The 17,458-nt window shown below is 41.0% G+C and overlaps 1 protein-coding gene across 3 annotated transcripts in view; it reads left to right on the forward strand.

Moving 5' to 3' along the window:
* The first annotated feature begins 1,113 nt into the window (after positions 1-1,113).
* bet1l (Bet1 golgi vesicular membrane trafficking protein-like) overlaps positions 1,114-17,458 on the forward strand; it is a 29,386-nt gene continuing 13,041 nt past the window's right edge. The window contains exon 1 of one of the 3 annotated variants that reach the window (XM_072592422.1): positions 1,114-1,254. In XM_072592422.1, coding sequence (XP_072448523.1) covers positions 1,236-1,254 — 19 coding nt within the window. In that variant the 5' untranslated portion in view covers positions 1,114-1,235. Of the gene's footprint in view, positions 1,296-4,913; positions 5,217-17,458 lie in introns of those variants that run through there. The other 2 variants (XM_072592423.1, XM_072592424.1) reach the window with 2 other exon arrangements.

The raw sequence follows: 17,458 nt of genomic DNA on the forward strand, positions 1-17,458 counted from the left end.
GGTATATGAACAGGCAGTGTTTAAAGCAATATGGGCCAAGTGCAGGCAAATGGGACTAGAGTTATTTAAAATATCTGGTTGGCATGGAGAAGTTGGTTTGAAGGGTCTGTTTCTGTGTTGTACATCTCTCTGACTATGACTGTATAACATGGATAGTTGGAATCTTTTTCCCTGATTGGTAATGTCAAATACTAGGTGCGTTGTTTTACAGAGAGAGAGACCCCTATTTCACCTGATTGATTGACAGTGCACCTCCCTCTCCCTGACTGATGGACACATTTAAAAGACATTTGGATAGATAGATGAAGAGTAAAGGTTTAGAGGGATATGGGCCAAATGCAGGCAAGAGGGACTAGTTTGGTATGGTTGGCATGGTCTAGTTTGAATGGAGGGTGTGTTTATATGCTGTATGATTCTATTTTTTTTCTTTTTTGTCCATAAATCCCCACACTATCGCAAAACAGCCCAAGTGTGTGTTTTTTTTCCCCCAGCATCCATGTCGTGGAAAACACAGTGAGAAACAACGAGGCTGTATGATTCTTTGACAGTTGGACAGGCGCTCCCTGATTGATGGACACGTAGCCCCGCCTCTTCACGATTGATGGACACGTGGCCCCTCTCCGTCATTGATGGACAGATGGCCCCGCCTCTCCCTGATTGACGGACCGGTGGCCCCCACCTCTCACTGTTTGATAGACAGTTGATCTCGACTCTCCCGTGTTGATGGACAGTTGGCCCTAACGCTATCATTTATGGATAAAGTTAAAAATCACACAACACCAGGTTATAGGAAGCGTCGCTCCGAAAGCTAGTGTGCTTCTAATTAAACCTGTTGGACTATAACCTGGTGTTGTGTGATTTTTAACTTTGTACACTCCAGTCCAACACCGGCATCTCCAAATCAATTATGACAGTTGGCCTCTCTCTCTAATGGAAAGTTGGTCCCGCCACACACTGAGTGAAACCTGTTCCCGCCTCTCTCTGTGATGCACAGTTGATCCCTCCCCTCCCCTCCCTGATGGACAGTTGGCCGCTCCTTTCCCTATTCGCAAATTAGTCCCGCCTCTCCCGGTTTGATCGACCATTGGCCCCGCCTCCCCCTTATTGATGCACGGTTGACCCCACCTCTTCCTGATCGATGGAGGTTAGCCCCGTCTCTCCCGGATAGGTGGGTAGGTGGCCCCGCCCCTCTGTGAATCCCGGATGCTGCCGCCGCCGCCGCCGCCGCCGCAGATATGGCGGAGAGGAACCGAGGTGAGAGAGTGGGTCAGAGAGTAAATCAACTCGCAGTCAAGGTGTGAGGGAGACCGCGACCGGCACTAGGGAACTCACTGAATGTTGTGAATATTATGAATGCGGGTTTGAGCCGATTGTTTAGGTGCTGGGCTCGCTATGTGGAGAAAGAGAGGATCCCGGGTATTGAATAACCAACTGGGCAGGTCCAGAAAGTCCGGAAACTTGGCTATTATCCTTGACTTTATCAATACAGACATTGAGTACAACAGTGAACCACATTAAATATTTCTAAATCACTGGTTAACTCCCAGGTGTAGTATTGTTTACCTCGGATATACTGCCAATCTTGATGCTTCACTTGAGCCTCCTCAGTTTAATCATTGGAACCCCCTGTACCCATCTCATTCATCCACCTGTCCTGCCTCACGTTAAATGGTCCACGTACTTTGCTTCAGCCACTCCTTTTGTTAGTGAGTTCCATGCTTTGTGTTGAGAAACTTCTGAGTTTGCTTTTTTTGTGTGTTTCTTGATAACCACCTTATGTTGATGCCCTCTGTTTATGTTGTTACACAACAAAGAGGAAATAATTTCTCGGTGTTTATTTTGCTGAAAGCTTTCATAATTTTAAGGGTGTCTAATTAGATCTTTTCAGGAAACAAAAGTACTTTGGCCTGTCCATACTTTGCTCATTGTATCTGTGTAAATCTTCTCTACGCATTCTGCTGTATCTCTGGAGATTCCAGTGGGTCAGACAGTATCCATGGAGAGCAAGCTGACGTTTCGAGTCGAGATGACTCAACATCAGAGCTCTGATGTTTGATTAGATTAGATTCCCTACAGTGTGGAAACAGGCCCTTCGGCCCACCAAGTCCACACTGACCCTCGGACTCAACATTAGCTTGCTGTCTTTTCATGGATGCTGTCTGACCCACTGATCTCAAGTATTTGTGGTTTTTAGTACAGGTTCCACCATCTGCAGTAATTTGCTCCTAGACTACATGTAGTGCTGACTGAAGGGCCAAAGGTGGCTTGCTCTCAAGTCCTATATTTGATACAGGTTTAGAGTAATTTAAACTCCTCTGCTTTTTAAATTCGCCCCTCGTCAAGTAAGATATAGTGTTTGATTTATATATTTGTGATCTTGCCCATCTGTTGCCCAATATTTAGTTCTGAAGTAGGGTCACTGGACTCAAAACACAAAGTCTGTTTTCCCTCCACACATGCTGCCAGACCTGCTGAGTTTTTCCAGCAATATCTGTTTATATCTGTTCCTAAATATTTAGTGTTTAATATATTGGTATGTTGATAGCTTTGTTCCTTTACCACGTGGATTAAATTCTTCCAAGTAAAAAATGATCACCCTGTTCTTCCGAGCAAAATATGCAACCTAACATTTATCTGTTGAACTTTATTTAGCCAATTTTTTTCATTCTGCAAGTTTATTCGTATCCTATAATTTGCTGTAATCCTCTCCACTCCCTCTAATTGAAATGTATCATCTGTGAATTTAGAATTTTTTTGATTCCACTAAGTCACCAATGTATAATGTGAACAATAGTGATCCCAGGAATGATCCTTGTGAATCACCATTTCCCATCATCTGCCACTCCTTTGCACCCATTCATGTTTTGCAGACAACTAAGAATTAATTCTACCACTTGTCTCTGGACTCTGCATTTTCTGACTTTATTAATCTATTGTAAAAGATTATTACTATTGTCTCCTCTCCATTATTTTGCAGACTTCGTAAGGATGATCAAACAAGACTTTTCCTTTTGAAATCCATACTGACTATTCGTTAGTTTATTTCTTATTTCTAGATGTCCTACTATTATAGATATTCAACTATACTAAGAATTACATTATTTTCCAACCGCTGGTGTTAATCTGATTGAGCTGAAATTGTGTTGCTGGAAAAGCGCAGCAGGTCAGACAGCATCCAAGGAACAGGAGAATCTATGTTTCGGGCATCAGCCCTTCAGGAATGAGGAAAGTGTGTCCAGCAGGCTAAGATAAAAGGTGGGGAGGAGGGACTTGGGGGAGGGGCATTGGGAATGCGATAGGTGGAGGGAGGTCAGTGTCTCTCACCCCCACCCCCCACCCCCCACCCCCCACCCCCCACCCCCCACCCCCCACCCCCCACCCTTTATTCAGTGTTTTGTCTACCAGTTTGCATCTGACTGATCAAATACTGAATCAAAATAGTTACTTCACATTTCTGCTATTTCTCTATATGATAACCGTTGCTGTCATGCTATCCTAACTGTTCCTTATGGTCCTGTTGTCATTAAACCTTTTTAATGATGTAGCTGTAAAGTATTTGATTTTCTGTTACTCCAACTGCATACTTTCTCTTTGCTTTCCTGATAATTATTTATTTGGTATATTTTCTTTATTTTCATCCTGCCTTATATTATGCACTCCAATGCTGCTCATCTGTGTTCACAATATATACATATCACTCCAAACAAATGCTGTCCAGGTGTCCTTGCTTATGAAGAGAATCTGCTTCAGTATTTGAGGAGTTCAGTGGTGCATCAGCAAATATTCCCACTGCTAACCTAATAGTTGAGCAGCTAAAGATGTTTGGGAAACAAAAACAGAAATTGCTGGAGATTCTGAGGAAGGATTATGGAACCCGAAACATTAACTTTGATTTCTCTTGACAAATGCTGCCAGACCTGCTGAGCTTTTCCAGCAATTTGTTTTGTTTCGAATTTCCAGCATCCACAGTTTTTTGGGGTTTTATTGGAGATGTTTGGCCTAGGGCCTTCCAGTAAGAAGCTCCTTCAGAGTCAGAGGTATACAGCATGGAAACTGGCCCTTCAGTCCAACTTGTCCATGCTGATCAGATTTGCCTCTAAACCCTTCCTATTCATATTCCCATCCAGAAGCCTTTTAAATGTTGTAATTGTACCAGCCTCCACCACTTCCTCTAGCAGCTCATTCCATATGTGCACTTTGTGTGAAAAGGTTGTCCCTTTTAAACCTTTCCCCTCTAGATTTGGACCTCCCCCAACCTAAGGAAAATACTATGGTTATTTTCTCTATCCATGCCCCTCATGATTTTATAAACCTCAGTCTCCGATACTTCAGGGAAAATAGCTCAAGTCTATTCAGCCTCTCCCTATAGCTTAAACCCTCTAACCTTGGAAACACCCTTTCACAAGTTTCACAACATCCTTCCTATAGCAGGGAGACCAGAATTGTGATATATTTAGATTGAGTTAATTGAGTACCAATGGCTATAGCCACTTGTGTGGCTTTGTCTCCAATCAGTGGAGAGATTTCTCCAATTACCATTGATTCCAATTTTGCTAGGACTAATTCATATCTTATATGGTCGAATGCTGCTTTGGTGTCAAGGGCAGTCATTCCCTGTCCCACTTGTCCTGGAGTTCGGTCTTTTCACCCATACTTGACTGTGATATGGCCCTAGCCAAACTGAGTGTTAGTGTGCTGCTTGATAGCAACATGTCGATAAACCCTTCCATCATTTTGCTGATGATCGAGAGTAGATTGACAGAGGCAGTAATTAGCCTGATTGAATTTTTTTTTCTGCTTTTTGTGGACAGACGTACCTGTGCAATTGCCAGGTAGGTGCTTTTTTTTCTTGCTGCTTGACTAGGGGCTACTTCTGGAGCACATCCTCACCACTGTTACTGGAATCTTTTCAGGGCCATTGAACCCTCTGGACATGATCACCCCTCTGCTTGCCTTCCGTGATCCAACACTGCAGAGCACCCCCCTCCATTCCTGGCAGCCTGAAGCCGTTTCCCTGGACTGAAGCTGTGATCTACCCTAAGTGTACATCACTTATCTGGCACCTTGCCCACCCCACTCATGTGACATCCTAACTCCTTGACCAACTCCCACCCTAACTCTACACTTAACTTACATACTTACCCTTTCACTGCAGCCGTCATTCTGGCTGGAAATGCTTTGGAACATTTAAGTGACCAAACTGACAACTGCAAAAGGTAGGGTGTTTTCCATACTGATTCTCTTCACTCCTGGATTTATGGGTTCTTGGATAGATTCATAACAAGAAACACCTGTCGAGGAACTTCCAGCATAAGCGACACCTAAAGTTAAGTGCGTAGGTTTTAATCTAGTTCTAAGTGGAAATATTGATTATGACCTGATTGGAACATCTGGGCCATGACATCATTCATTACTTCATAACTTTGATTCAATCTGAAACTAGAAAAGTGATGGTTTTGGAGAATGGGACATTGCTGTCAGTGATGAGCAATGCTTTGACTTCCATAAAGATTGACGCATTAATTTTGATTTGAATTATGGCTACACTGAGTTTACTTGCACATTGATCTATGTGCATTGTTGATGAGGGGTCACTGATTAAAAATAAGGAGTTGCCCATTTAAGACGGTGAAGGCAAATTTATTTTTTTAAGGATCTTTGAAACTTCCTAAAAATGTAGTAGAAGCAGAATCTTTTGAATGTTTTTAAGGGAGAAGTGAATTGGTTCTTGATAAGCATGGGCTGAAAAGTTATCGGGGGTTAGTTGGAACATGGAATTGAGTTTACAATAAGATCAGGTAGGATTTTGTAAAATGGTGGAGAAGGCTCAAGTGGCTAAATGTAATAGAATTGTAGTTGCTGCTTCAGAGACCTCTGTAGAAACTTTGCAAGTTAGATTGGAATGTCCAGTTATTGAACAGAATGCATTTGCTGTTGCTCAGTGACATGGAGTAAATGTAATTACACACTGGGTAATTCTGTCTGTTGCTGTACTTGCATAATTTAATGAGGAGACAGTGATAATTAAACTTAGTTTCCTGCCATGAATGATGGGAGCATTGCAGATGGTGCCCTAACGGCAATGCAGATTTCTGATTTCATTATGGTCTGAAGGAAGATTACTTTTGATTATTAGTCTTGCTTCTCTTTTGTTGATGCACAACATCCGATATACCAAGCGTACTCCATATCTTCATAATACTCGCCTGAGGCAGCTTACAACTGTGTTAGCCTTGGCCTGTCAGTTTTGCAGCCAACACTCACTCATTGCCCAGGGCATTGGTCAATAGGTTGACCTCTCAGCATGATTGGCTGCTCTTCAGTTGTCTAAGTTCAGGACAAGGAGGCAAACAAAAGACATGAAACTATTTAGAAAGAACAGGCAGGACAAATGAGAACAAGGGTGAGTGGTCATTCAGGATGCATTAATGCAGGAAAAGATGAGGAATGGAGGAAAACTGGAGTAATATTGGAAATGCTTAAGTTTTCCTGGTGCCAGTTAAAGTTGAATAGTAAGTGATGGCAGTTAGAGAAGGATTTAATGGATTGCATTTTTACACCTTTCATGATCTCCATATGACAGGGCCATATTTAAAGCCTTAGTGGACAATCTTGGGATTTAAAACTCTAAAAATGTGTTTGAGAATTGTCAGAATAACATGTAGTGTAACAGTCATTATACAATGTGTCTCCACGTTAACTTACCCAGCCAACATGAAAGCAGGCCTCCTGTTTTTGGAGGCTACAGGATCCCACACCTCAGCTATAGGAAATGGTCGACCTTGTGGGCCCACAGACCATCGGTTTCGTTGGGAAATAACAATTGATGTTCTTCCATTGAAAAAAGTGGTAGTAGTATGCTATTCACTCATTGAACTTGCTTTGCTGTTTATGTGATTATGGCTGATCATCTATTTCAATACCATGATCATCACCCTCTTACCATACTCCTTGACATCTTAAGGCTGTAAAATATAGATTTTTAAATACTAATGTGGCAGAGAATTCCACAGAATGACCACTCTTGTGTGAAGAAATTTCTCTTCATCTCGATCCTAAATTACCTACCTAGTATCCTGAGACCATGACCGCTTTTTCTAGCTGCACACTCCCCTCCTTCCTCCAAAGCCAGGGAAAGCATTGTGCCTGCATCTAGTCTGTCCAGTTCTGTCCAAGCTCCACAAGTTTCAGTGAGATTCCCTTTCATTCTTCTAAACTCCTGTGAATACAGGCCCAGTTGACCCAATCTTTTCTCATATAGTGATCCCACCATTACAAGACTTAGTCTTGTAAACCTTTGCTCCATTCCCTCTGTGGCAAACCTATCCTTTCTTAGGTAAGAATATCAAAATTACATACAGTATTTCAAATGTGGCATCACAAAGACGCTGTATGAGGTATCCTCATTCAAATCCTCTTGCAGTGAAGGCCAAATACACTTGACTTTCTAAATGTTTGCTGCAAACCTGCATGCTTAATTTAATTGACTAGTATGCAAGTATGTCTAGGACCATTTTTTTTAGATTAGATTACTTACAGTGTGGAAACAGGCCCTTCGGCCCAACAAGTCCACACCGCCCCGTCGAAGCGCAACCCACCCATACCCCTTACCTACACTACGGACAATTTAGCATGGCCAATTCACCTGACCTGCACATCTTTGGACTGTGGGAGGAAACCGGAGCACCCGGAGGAAACCCACGCAGACACGAGGAGAACGTGCAAACTCCACACAGTCAGTCGCCTGAGGTGGGAATTGAACCCGGGTCTGTGGAGCTGTGAGGCAGCAGTGCTAACCACTGTGCCACCGTACAATAACATTTCCAATCTATTCCAGTTTAAATAAAACTTATATCATTCATTTTTCCTACCGAAATGAATAATTTCATGCCTAGCTACGTTGTATTAAATTTACCATGTGCTGCCTACTTAACCTGTCTAAATCCTTTTAAAACCTTACATCTTCCTCAGAATTCACAATTCCACCTCGTTTTGAGTTGTCAGCAAGCTTGAAAATATTACTTTTCATTCCCTTATTCATATTGTTGATATATGAAATAGTTGGGCCACCTAAGCATGATACTCTGATAAAACTAGGAGAAAGTGAGGACTGCAGATGCTGGAGACCAGAGTTGAAAAGTGTGGTGCTGGAAAAACGCAGCAGGCCAGGCAGCATCGGAGGAGCAGGAGAATCGACATTTCGGGCATGAAGAAGGGCTTATGCTGAAACGTCGATTCTCCTGCTCCTCTGATGCTGCCTGGTCTGCTGTGTTTTTCCAGCACCACACTTTTCAACACTGATACTCTGATGCCCCACTCCAAAAAAAGACCCAATTATTCTTAACTTCATATCTGCTAATCAGTTCTCAATCCATGCCAATTCCATGTACTTTAATTTTGAACAATAATCTCTGGAATTCCCTCCCAAGTGTCTCCAGCTTCTTAAGATACTAATTAAAACCTCTTTAATGAATCTTTTCTTTATTTGGCCGTTTGTCACCTTTTATTTGGTAGTGCTTCAGTGACAACAGTGTGGCTTTAACAGATGTATATTTTGTCCTTTTTTTTTAATGAGAGGTTGAGATAGAGGTATCAAGTAGTTTGTTCCAAACCAAAATATTAAACAGCTTGTGAGGACTTGGGGTTTTTGAAGTTGGAACAACAGAAGTAGCATGATGGGGTGAGGTCAAGCTCCCACAGAACCCAGCGTTTTTGTTTAGTTTTCGGAAGCTGTTAAGGTATGGAATCTGCTATATACCTTCTCCTACTACAGCAAAACACTTAAATTCTGTCTCACTTCGAATTTTCTTTTGATGCTCTTTCATCTTGGACAGGGAGAAATGTTGCATGTGAGACAATGTATTTTACTGAATTTGACTCTGCCAAGGGTCTCCTTTTATGGGATATTACTATCTTCGAACAGTATCAGTGGTAATTAACATGTGTATCATCTTAAATATTTTAAGAGTTAGTTACTCTTATTTTGTTTTTATTATTATTTTTATTTATTCTTATTTTGTTTGTACTTTAAATATAGTGTAAGAATGAAGTGTGTTTTGCTTTAAACCTGGCAGTTTGACCAATTGTATGCATCTGAAACACTTGCCTTTAAAAATAAGAGAAAGTTGGGGACTACGTTATCTTCTCAATATAATTTAAGAGAAGTTGGTCTGGTCCACTCCTGTGAAGTATTTGGGATAGTTTTAGTAATATTAACGGTGCAATATAAATCTAATTTGCTATAATTATATTTTAAAAAACCTTTACTATTAGCTTTGAAATTACTTGCAAGATTGTCTGTTTTTGTCTCTCATGACTTTTGTTTCATCCTTCCACTATCTTTGTAGTGCTCTTAGTCTATTTCATTTTCACTTACATAAATCTTTTACACTTAGTATCATCTTTGTTAGTCCTACAAATTTATTTGGAAGCACTAGCTTTTGGACTGCTGTTCCTTCATCAGGTGGTTACCAGAACTCTGAAAGCTAGTGCTTCCAAATAAACCTGTTGGATTATAACATGGTGTTGTGTGACTTTTAACTTTGTACACCTAGTCCAACACCAGCACCATCAAATCATTTGTTATCCTGATCCCTTCACTACATGACTCAGCTTCTTCCTTTGAGTGGCATGTACTGGTTTTGAATTAGACCAAATATTTCTTACGTGTCTTCCATTAATTGTATATTTACTCATTAACAGATCGGATCAGCTTGCGTGGTCAGTTTATTCCTCAACTTCAGAATTTGCAATTTAACTAGAGTTAATTTTCTTTGAGAGAAATTCAACATAAGGCCATGTAATCTTAAAATAAGAGCAAGGCCTTTTAGGAATAAAATTCTTTGCACGAAGTACAGTACAAATCCTGCCGCCCCGAAGACTGTGAATACTGTGGGTAAATTGAAATTTTGGGGAGTTTAAGGTTGATATTTTTGTTGGTAAGTGTATTAAGGGTTTTGAAGAAAAAATGGGTGAATGAAGCTGAGTGACAGATTAGCCGTGATGTAGTTGAATATGGAGGTGCTGGTGTTGGATTGGGGTGGACAAAGTTAAAAATCACACATTCAGGTTATAGTCCCAAAGGTTTATTTGGAAGTATTAGCTTTCAGAGTGCTGCTCCTTCATCAGGTAACTGTTGAAGGAACAGCGCTCTGAAAGCTGGAACTTCCAAATAAACCTGTGGGACTATAACCTGGTGTTGTGTGATTTTTTAAATGTAATTGAATATGGAATAGGTTTGAGGGACTGAATGGCATCCTCCTATTTCTTGATCTGTGGAACATGAGTGGTGCTCAGTAATTCTTTCTTCACTCTGTAAAGTCCTGGGGAATGTTGCTGAATAAAGAGACCCTGGAGTGCAGGTTTATAGTTCCTTGAAAGTGGAGTCGCAAGTAGATAAGATAATGAGGAAGGCGTTTTGTATGCTTTCCTTTCTTGGTTAGTGCATTGAATGTAGGAATTGGGAAGTCATGTTGCACCTGTACAGAATATTGGTTAGACCACTACTGGAATACTGAATGCAAATCTGGTAACCTTTGCTATAGGAAGGATGTTGTGAAACTTGAAAGGATTCAGAAAAGGTTTACAAGGATGGTGCCAGGGTCGGAGTGTTTGAAAGCTATAGGGAGAGGCTGAATAGACTGGGGCTATTTTCCCTGGAGGGTCAAGAGGTTGAGGGTGACATTATAGAGATTATAAAATTATGAGAGGCATAGGTAGGAAAAATAGACAAGGTCTCTTCTCTGTGGTGGGGGAGTCCAAAACTAGAGAGCATAAGTTTAGGGTGAGAGGGGAACGTTTAAAAGGAACTGAAGGGGCAACTTTTTTCACGTAGAGGCGAGTGCATGTACAGAATGAGCTGCCAGTTAGAGATGGAAGCTGGTACAGTTACAGCATTTAAAAGGCATCTGGATGGGTATGTGAATAGGACAGGTTTAGAGGGAAATGAGCAAGTGCTGTCAAATGGGACAAGTCTTATTTAGGATATCTGGTTGGCATGTATGAGTTGGACCGAAAGATCTGTTTCCATGCTATATGTCTTAATAACTGTACAATTCTAGGTTACAAATTATTTGAAGTGAGATGGGCTTGCACTAAGGGTGTGATCACGTTAATCTGTATGGCTGTTTGCATTGGTGACATTGGCAAATCTGCATTACTAGAATAGAGAATCCTATTGTTCCACTCACCAGTATAGGGCCAGATTTTGGATTAATTCCATTAGAAAATTTGATATGATGCTGCAGCAACGAATTCATAAACTGGGAGCATGATATGTCACAATTGTGGGTGCAGTTTGGGAGATATAACTTCAATCCAAGTGTCCAATGAGTGATGATTACATAATAAATGTAACAAATTGACATTCATTTATAATTAGTAAAATGATAAAATGACGGGTAGCCACATTTATTTGGGTTTATAGAAAATAGGTGGAGAGCTGAGATTTGGGAGCCCTGTAGTCAAGGGAAGTCTGAGGATTGGGGTGTGCATGGAAGGGGAGCCTGACGATTGGGAGCCTCCTCTCAAAGGAAAGCCTGTCTGTAACGAAGTTGAAAGCATGTATGGTCACTGTAAGAAAGAAAGTGCTTCTCTGAATTTAAAGTACGGCTGTCAGCTAAAGATCGGGCTACACCAAATGTAACAATTGGCGATTAAATTGATACCTGAGTTTTGGTTGTTGGTTGACAACAATTTGAATTTAACCAAGTTTAAATTATGCCCAGGATACCAGAAGCCAATGCCCGTTTGAATTGTATTGTTTTGACACCTGGAAACCAATCAAATTATAAGAATTTAATGTGTCATGGGCAGTATAGAAACCTGGTATTTTGAAAATTTGAGAGAGAGCGAGCAACTGCTGTAGAGCTGGAGAGCTAACTGCACACCTAACATCTTGTTTTCAAAGACTTTAGAAAACACACAAAAAGGTACCTTTGATTAAGAGTGAAACCTACTCAGGAGATCAGCAGCCAGAAGATTGAAGACAATGGGGAAGACAGAGACTGTGTGGCCTTGAGGTTAAGTTAATGTAATGTTTAGTAAGTGTGTTATTGTAACAGCATATTTTTTAGAGTTGAGAGCAGATATTTAGTTAAGAAACGGAGGTCTTGGATTTGTGAATAGTTGTTTTGTGTTCACTGTTAGAATTAAGAAAATAAATTGTTATTTTTCTTTAAATAGTGGAATTTAGTAGTTCTCTGTCACTCCCATTTTAACAGAGGAGAGATTAGCTTTTCTGGGTGTTTGGTTTAATTAGCAGAGGTTTGACTTCCAAGTTGTAACATGTGTAAAGGGGGAGGTCAAGTATTGAAGCCCTATGTTAGTTTTTGCCTGATATCAAGTTGTAATATTTATTATATCAGGTGAATCTCTGGACAGATCTGAAATGTTTTTCTGGGCGTCGGAAAAACAATCCTGACAAGGTGACTGCGTTTGCTCTGAGCTGTTCCTCTGGATTGTTGAAGTAGGACATACAGTCCATGATGTAACCGTGGATTCTTTCAGGGAAGTCTTTGATGAGTTGTTGTGATATGACCCTCAGGAACTCCATGTATTTTAGTGTTGGCTCCTCTAAATACTTCACAATCACTGAGACAGCCTTGGCTGAAATAATAAGAGGGATGACTGAATGCAGTGTTGAGTTGCAAGACCTAGAAACCTCTTTGCTGTTTCCATCTAGCTGCAGTAACAAGCGAACTAGGTTTAAATGGATTTGTCGACACAAGCAGGATTTGGGATCTCTGGTTCCACACTTGGCTAAGCTCCCCAACACAGTAAATGCTTCAGCCCTTATTTTATCGCTGGTAAATTCAAAGAATGGTTGTACTGCAGTGAGGATTTTGATTAAAAAGGGTTTGATAGTACTGGTTTTTAACAGATTCAAGTGTTTATCCAGGCAGGAGAGGACCTCAAACATCAGCACCTCATTGTTATGTTCCCTGGATCCCATCATAGAAATGATTGAATATAGCACTTGGCGAGAGTATTTTTCAATGCATTGAGGAGCTCCAGTTGTGATGTTATCTAGCCCCTTGATACACAATAACTGGAGAACTGGAGAAGAATTAGGTAGCCATTGAAGCAATCTGTTCATCAGGGTATCAGTGAGCTGCAGCTGCAAAACCAGTGATGATCTTAAAAGCTCTCCAAAGAATGCAGCCACAGTAATTTTCTGACACTCTTGTAGGCTGGGCATGAATTCTGCCAGTTCATCTATAATCCTAGTCAAACTGGTATCAGTGTAACTGGCCATTGTTTTGACAAGCAAGACTATCCCCATTACTGATTTGTGGATATCCATCATAAGATTCCAACCTCCATTTTCTATCAAACAATTTAGCACTTGTTGTTTTCCTGTCCGATCCAGCAAGTCCATTAGAGTCTCTGCACATTTCATACACATGTCCCCACTTCTTGGTGTTTGAGACTCAACTACAAATTCAAACTGCCTTGCTTCAGAATCAGGAGCAAGAACTTTAGGTAGATAAACATTAATCGAGGAATTAAGGTGGATTAATAGAGTGCTGAATAACTTTGGAAACAATTGGATTACAGCCTGTGCTGACGTAGGTGTGTTTATTATCTGGTATAAAGCACAAGTTACAGCCAGTGATTCAGCATTTGGATATAGTGCCACATTCTCATAAATGGGATAGGTTTTCTTTTCCCCAGTTGGTAACTGTTTGTTCAGTGTGTCTAAAAGTACTTGAATTGTAATTGGTGCACAGTCTGTGTCCTCAGCTAGTGATCTCCATATTTCAGTGGTGTTCATATCTAAAGGGACAGGATAAGTGAGGAGACATGATACAACTGCTGCTGTGTTTTGCTTGGCTAGAATAGCAATGCTCCGCAGAACTGAAAGTTTTGCTTCTTTGCAACGAATTAACTGCAGTTGACTCCTCAACACTTCAAGTAATTCAGGTACCTGATTCTGGAGTTCATTGCCATGTTTTTTAATGATGGTTTTAATGAGGATAGCAGCTGCACTGGAACAGCTAAGTTGTTGATCAGATAGTCCCTTGAAGGCCATGAGCAATAGATTGCCCAGCTGTTCATGGGGCGTACACTTTGAAATAACTTCTGTGATCTGTAAGCAAGTTTGTAGGAGGACTGAAGTATCCGGATAAGCTAACGCTTGCCTGATTGATTTCAGAACCTCTAGCTGCTCTTTATACTGATCCAGATTTGTGCCTCCATAGGATAACTGAATGTTGAAGATGGTGTACAAACAATCAATGACAATCTGCCCAATAGAAATCAACGGGTCTGCACAGTGTGGCATTATCTGTCCAATCAAAGTACCCATGTTAATTAATGGAAATGCATCAAGCTTCTCCATATATTTCAGCAGTACTAAGATCATGTCCATAGCTCGCTCTCGTTCATAGTCCTTTGTTGAAATGATCCATTCCTCAAATTGTTGAAACATGGCCTGAACACCTTCAGATGACAGGTCCTGAAGTAATATTTCCTTCAGAAGTTCTTGCAAGGCAGTGATGGTTTGGATATAAAGTGTTGTACTATCTTTGCTGCTAGCCATGTCTTTGTCCTTATCTAGTTCTAAAGGGAGAATGCTGAAAGTACTAGTCAGGCAGGTATGGATTAGTTGGGAAGTTAGGATATCAGTTTGGTTTGATTCAGTGTGTAGTTGTACAAGATGTAGACAGGCAATCATGGCTAACTTTCGAACAGGACCATGTAGCAGCTCTTGTGGTTCATCCTGTATAAGATTCTGCATGTACATGAGCAGCTCTCTCTTTCTGATAAAGTTGAAAGGAATACTCTGATAATTTGAGTGTAGTGATTTGGCTATCATTGTTACGGCCTTTATTATGCTGAGTTTTAGTGTAAGATTCCTGGGTTTGGCCTTTATTCTATTCCCACTTGTAATAAATTCACTGATAGCTGACAGAATGTGAGACTCTATTCTGGACAGTAGTTCTTCTGGTGTATAGAGTGCCATGTTCCCATAGCACAGGACTAATGTGCTCTTAGCTTGATCCAGATCCACATCAGGTTTGTCATTGTTATTATGGAAAAAACTGTTAGTACTCATAATTCTGTTAGAATTGGCAAACTCCTCCAGACTGCTGAGGGTGTCATTGAAATGGGTCATGGCACAGAAACCGATGGCAATGGCTGCCCCCTCTCTCTCTGCATTCTCATTGTGCTGCACGCTCAGTAACATTTGGTGAAGTTCCTCCTTTATATTGCGTTTGCGAACCTGACTAAGCACTATCCCAAGAGCTTTATAGAGAAAGCCTTTCTCCTGTGGAGAACGATCATGGGTGTCAATCTGTTGATACATTTCGTCACCGAGCTGACTTGTCCATTCCTCATCATCAATGATGTTCAAAGTTTTTGACAGGAACAGCAATAGTTTCTCTTCCCATTCCTGATCATGTAGACACTCTTTTAAATGACCTTGTAATTGGTCAACTAATGCTGGGAGCTCCTCATCCCACCAGCTTGCTGTTGCTGGATGAATATTAAAATTTAGGACTTGCAATAATCTCAGTGCTGCAGCTGCTCTGCTTCTTCCTTGATTTGGGCAACAAGACACGAGGAGGAGCCGGGCCAGCAGTGCCTGGGCTCTAGGGACATTGGTATTCCCACTGTAAATAAGGGAAAACCTTTCACCGATACCTTGTGGTTTCTTCTTCCCCAGATGTGCTAAACAGTTACAGATTGTTGTTAGAGCTTTGGTATATTGGGTCATTGTGACACACTCCAATAAGAATGGCCAGAGAGCATCCTCCATCTTCACAGTATTTGTGATCATAAACATCACTGTTTCACACACTGTGGCCAGGTCTTCATTTGTTACTTGCTCCTCTTGATGGTTGGTTAGTTCTGAGGTGGTTGAATCAATGGAAGCAGCACACTGTCGGATGAGGAATTCTACTGTTGCCTTTCCTTCTTCTGGCTCAAGGTAACCATGCTGGGCCATGGCACATATTACTCGGGCAATTAACTTCTTCTCATGATTAGTGCAATTCATCTGGAGCATTGGTTTAATAGCAGCAACAATCTTAACTTGCTTCCTCTCTAAGTGCGAGGAGACTGAACTGATGAGATGCCTCAGCACAGTGAGCGTTCCCACTCTCATTTGTTGTTCTGTATTCTCTAACTTTAGTAAGAGGAAGTCAACTAGTGAATCTGCATAAATTGGGGCTAGAACTATGAAACAGCGAAGGATCTCTGTCTGGTTCTTTGTGGTATATTGGTTATTTGCCCCTACCGAGAGGCATATCTGCTGATGGAGATTATTAAGCAGATTATCCAGCTGTGTTTTCAACCCAGGATGTCCCATCTCCATAGCAGCATCAAGCAACTGGCGTAGACACTCTGTAATGGAAAAGTGCCCAGGTTGTTTCTTGTAGAGAGAGAGGATGGCTGGAATCATCTTGGGAAGTTCTTTCTCAAATTTGTCCTTGGGTAGCAGAGAGCTGACATATCCCAACGCTTCCACTACTTGGATGTTCAGTTTAGAAGGCTCCTTCTGAAGCCACACCTTGAAGAATGTGCTATAGACAGTGCTAATCTCAGAGTAGAAAGAGTCTTTTGTCACTGTCAGGTCTGAGGCTTTCTCAGTATTTTCCAGGTAGAGCAGAATGCTCTTACTAAAACTTCCCAGTGCTGCAGCAAATACAACTTTCAACTCATCCTGTTTAACTCCAAAAAGAACTGGAATCATTGTCCCTATAATAGATTTCAGAAAAGGCATCATGACCAGCGTGTTTTCTGTTGACATTTTGGTCAAAGTTTTCACCATGTATGCATTTGGAACATTCCCTTCCTTTAAATTCTCCATCGTCAACTGGAGAACTTGATCCATAAACCTGAAGCTCATGGTAACTAGGAGGTTGCTTGCAGCTTCCTGGCTGTCAGCTTGACTTCCTGTTAATTTAGTAATCCATAGTGCAGCCAATGAGAGAATTTTTTGTGCTAGGCCTTCACTAATTTGTTCAAGTGTTTTTTTGGTAATCATTGTCATGGTGTCGAAAATTACAGCCCCCTGTAGACCTGTCAATGTGCTGTGGTGAGACAAATAGTCATGACAGACAGTTAACACCATCTCTGGGTGGTGACATCCCAGAATGTATAGACTATTCAGTATTTTCTTCCGAGAATCCTCATCTTCCTCAGCAGTCATCTTTATGAGGCTCGCTGAGAATAATTCCACATTGCGATGCATTTTTAAAATCTTGGCACGGACTGAAAATCAAAAAGATGGAATTGCTCAGTTCAGTATTTAAAGCTTACTAATGTGTCCTCCGTACAGATGAGATTTGAAATACTGAACCTTTTGAAATGCTAAAACTTCTCAAACACCCAAAGCTGCTCAGTCCAGCATTTTGCTCTATGATCTATCCAATCTTCCTTGATTTGAGGAAACCTTTAATCGTGTTTTGTAGGTAATTGCCAATTAATTGTTCACTGATTTGATCTGATT

This window comes from Chiloscyllium punctatum, chromosome 22 (genome assembly GCF_047496795.1).
Source record: "Chiloscyllium punctatum isolate Juve2018m chromosome 22, sChiPun1.3, whole genome shotgun sequence".
In the NCBI taxonomy this organism is placed as follows: Eukaryota; Metazoa; Chordata; class Chondrichthyes; order Orectolobiformes; family Hemiscylliidae; genus Chiloscyllium; species Chiloscyllium punctatum.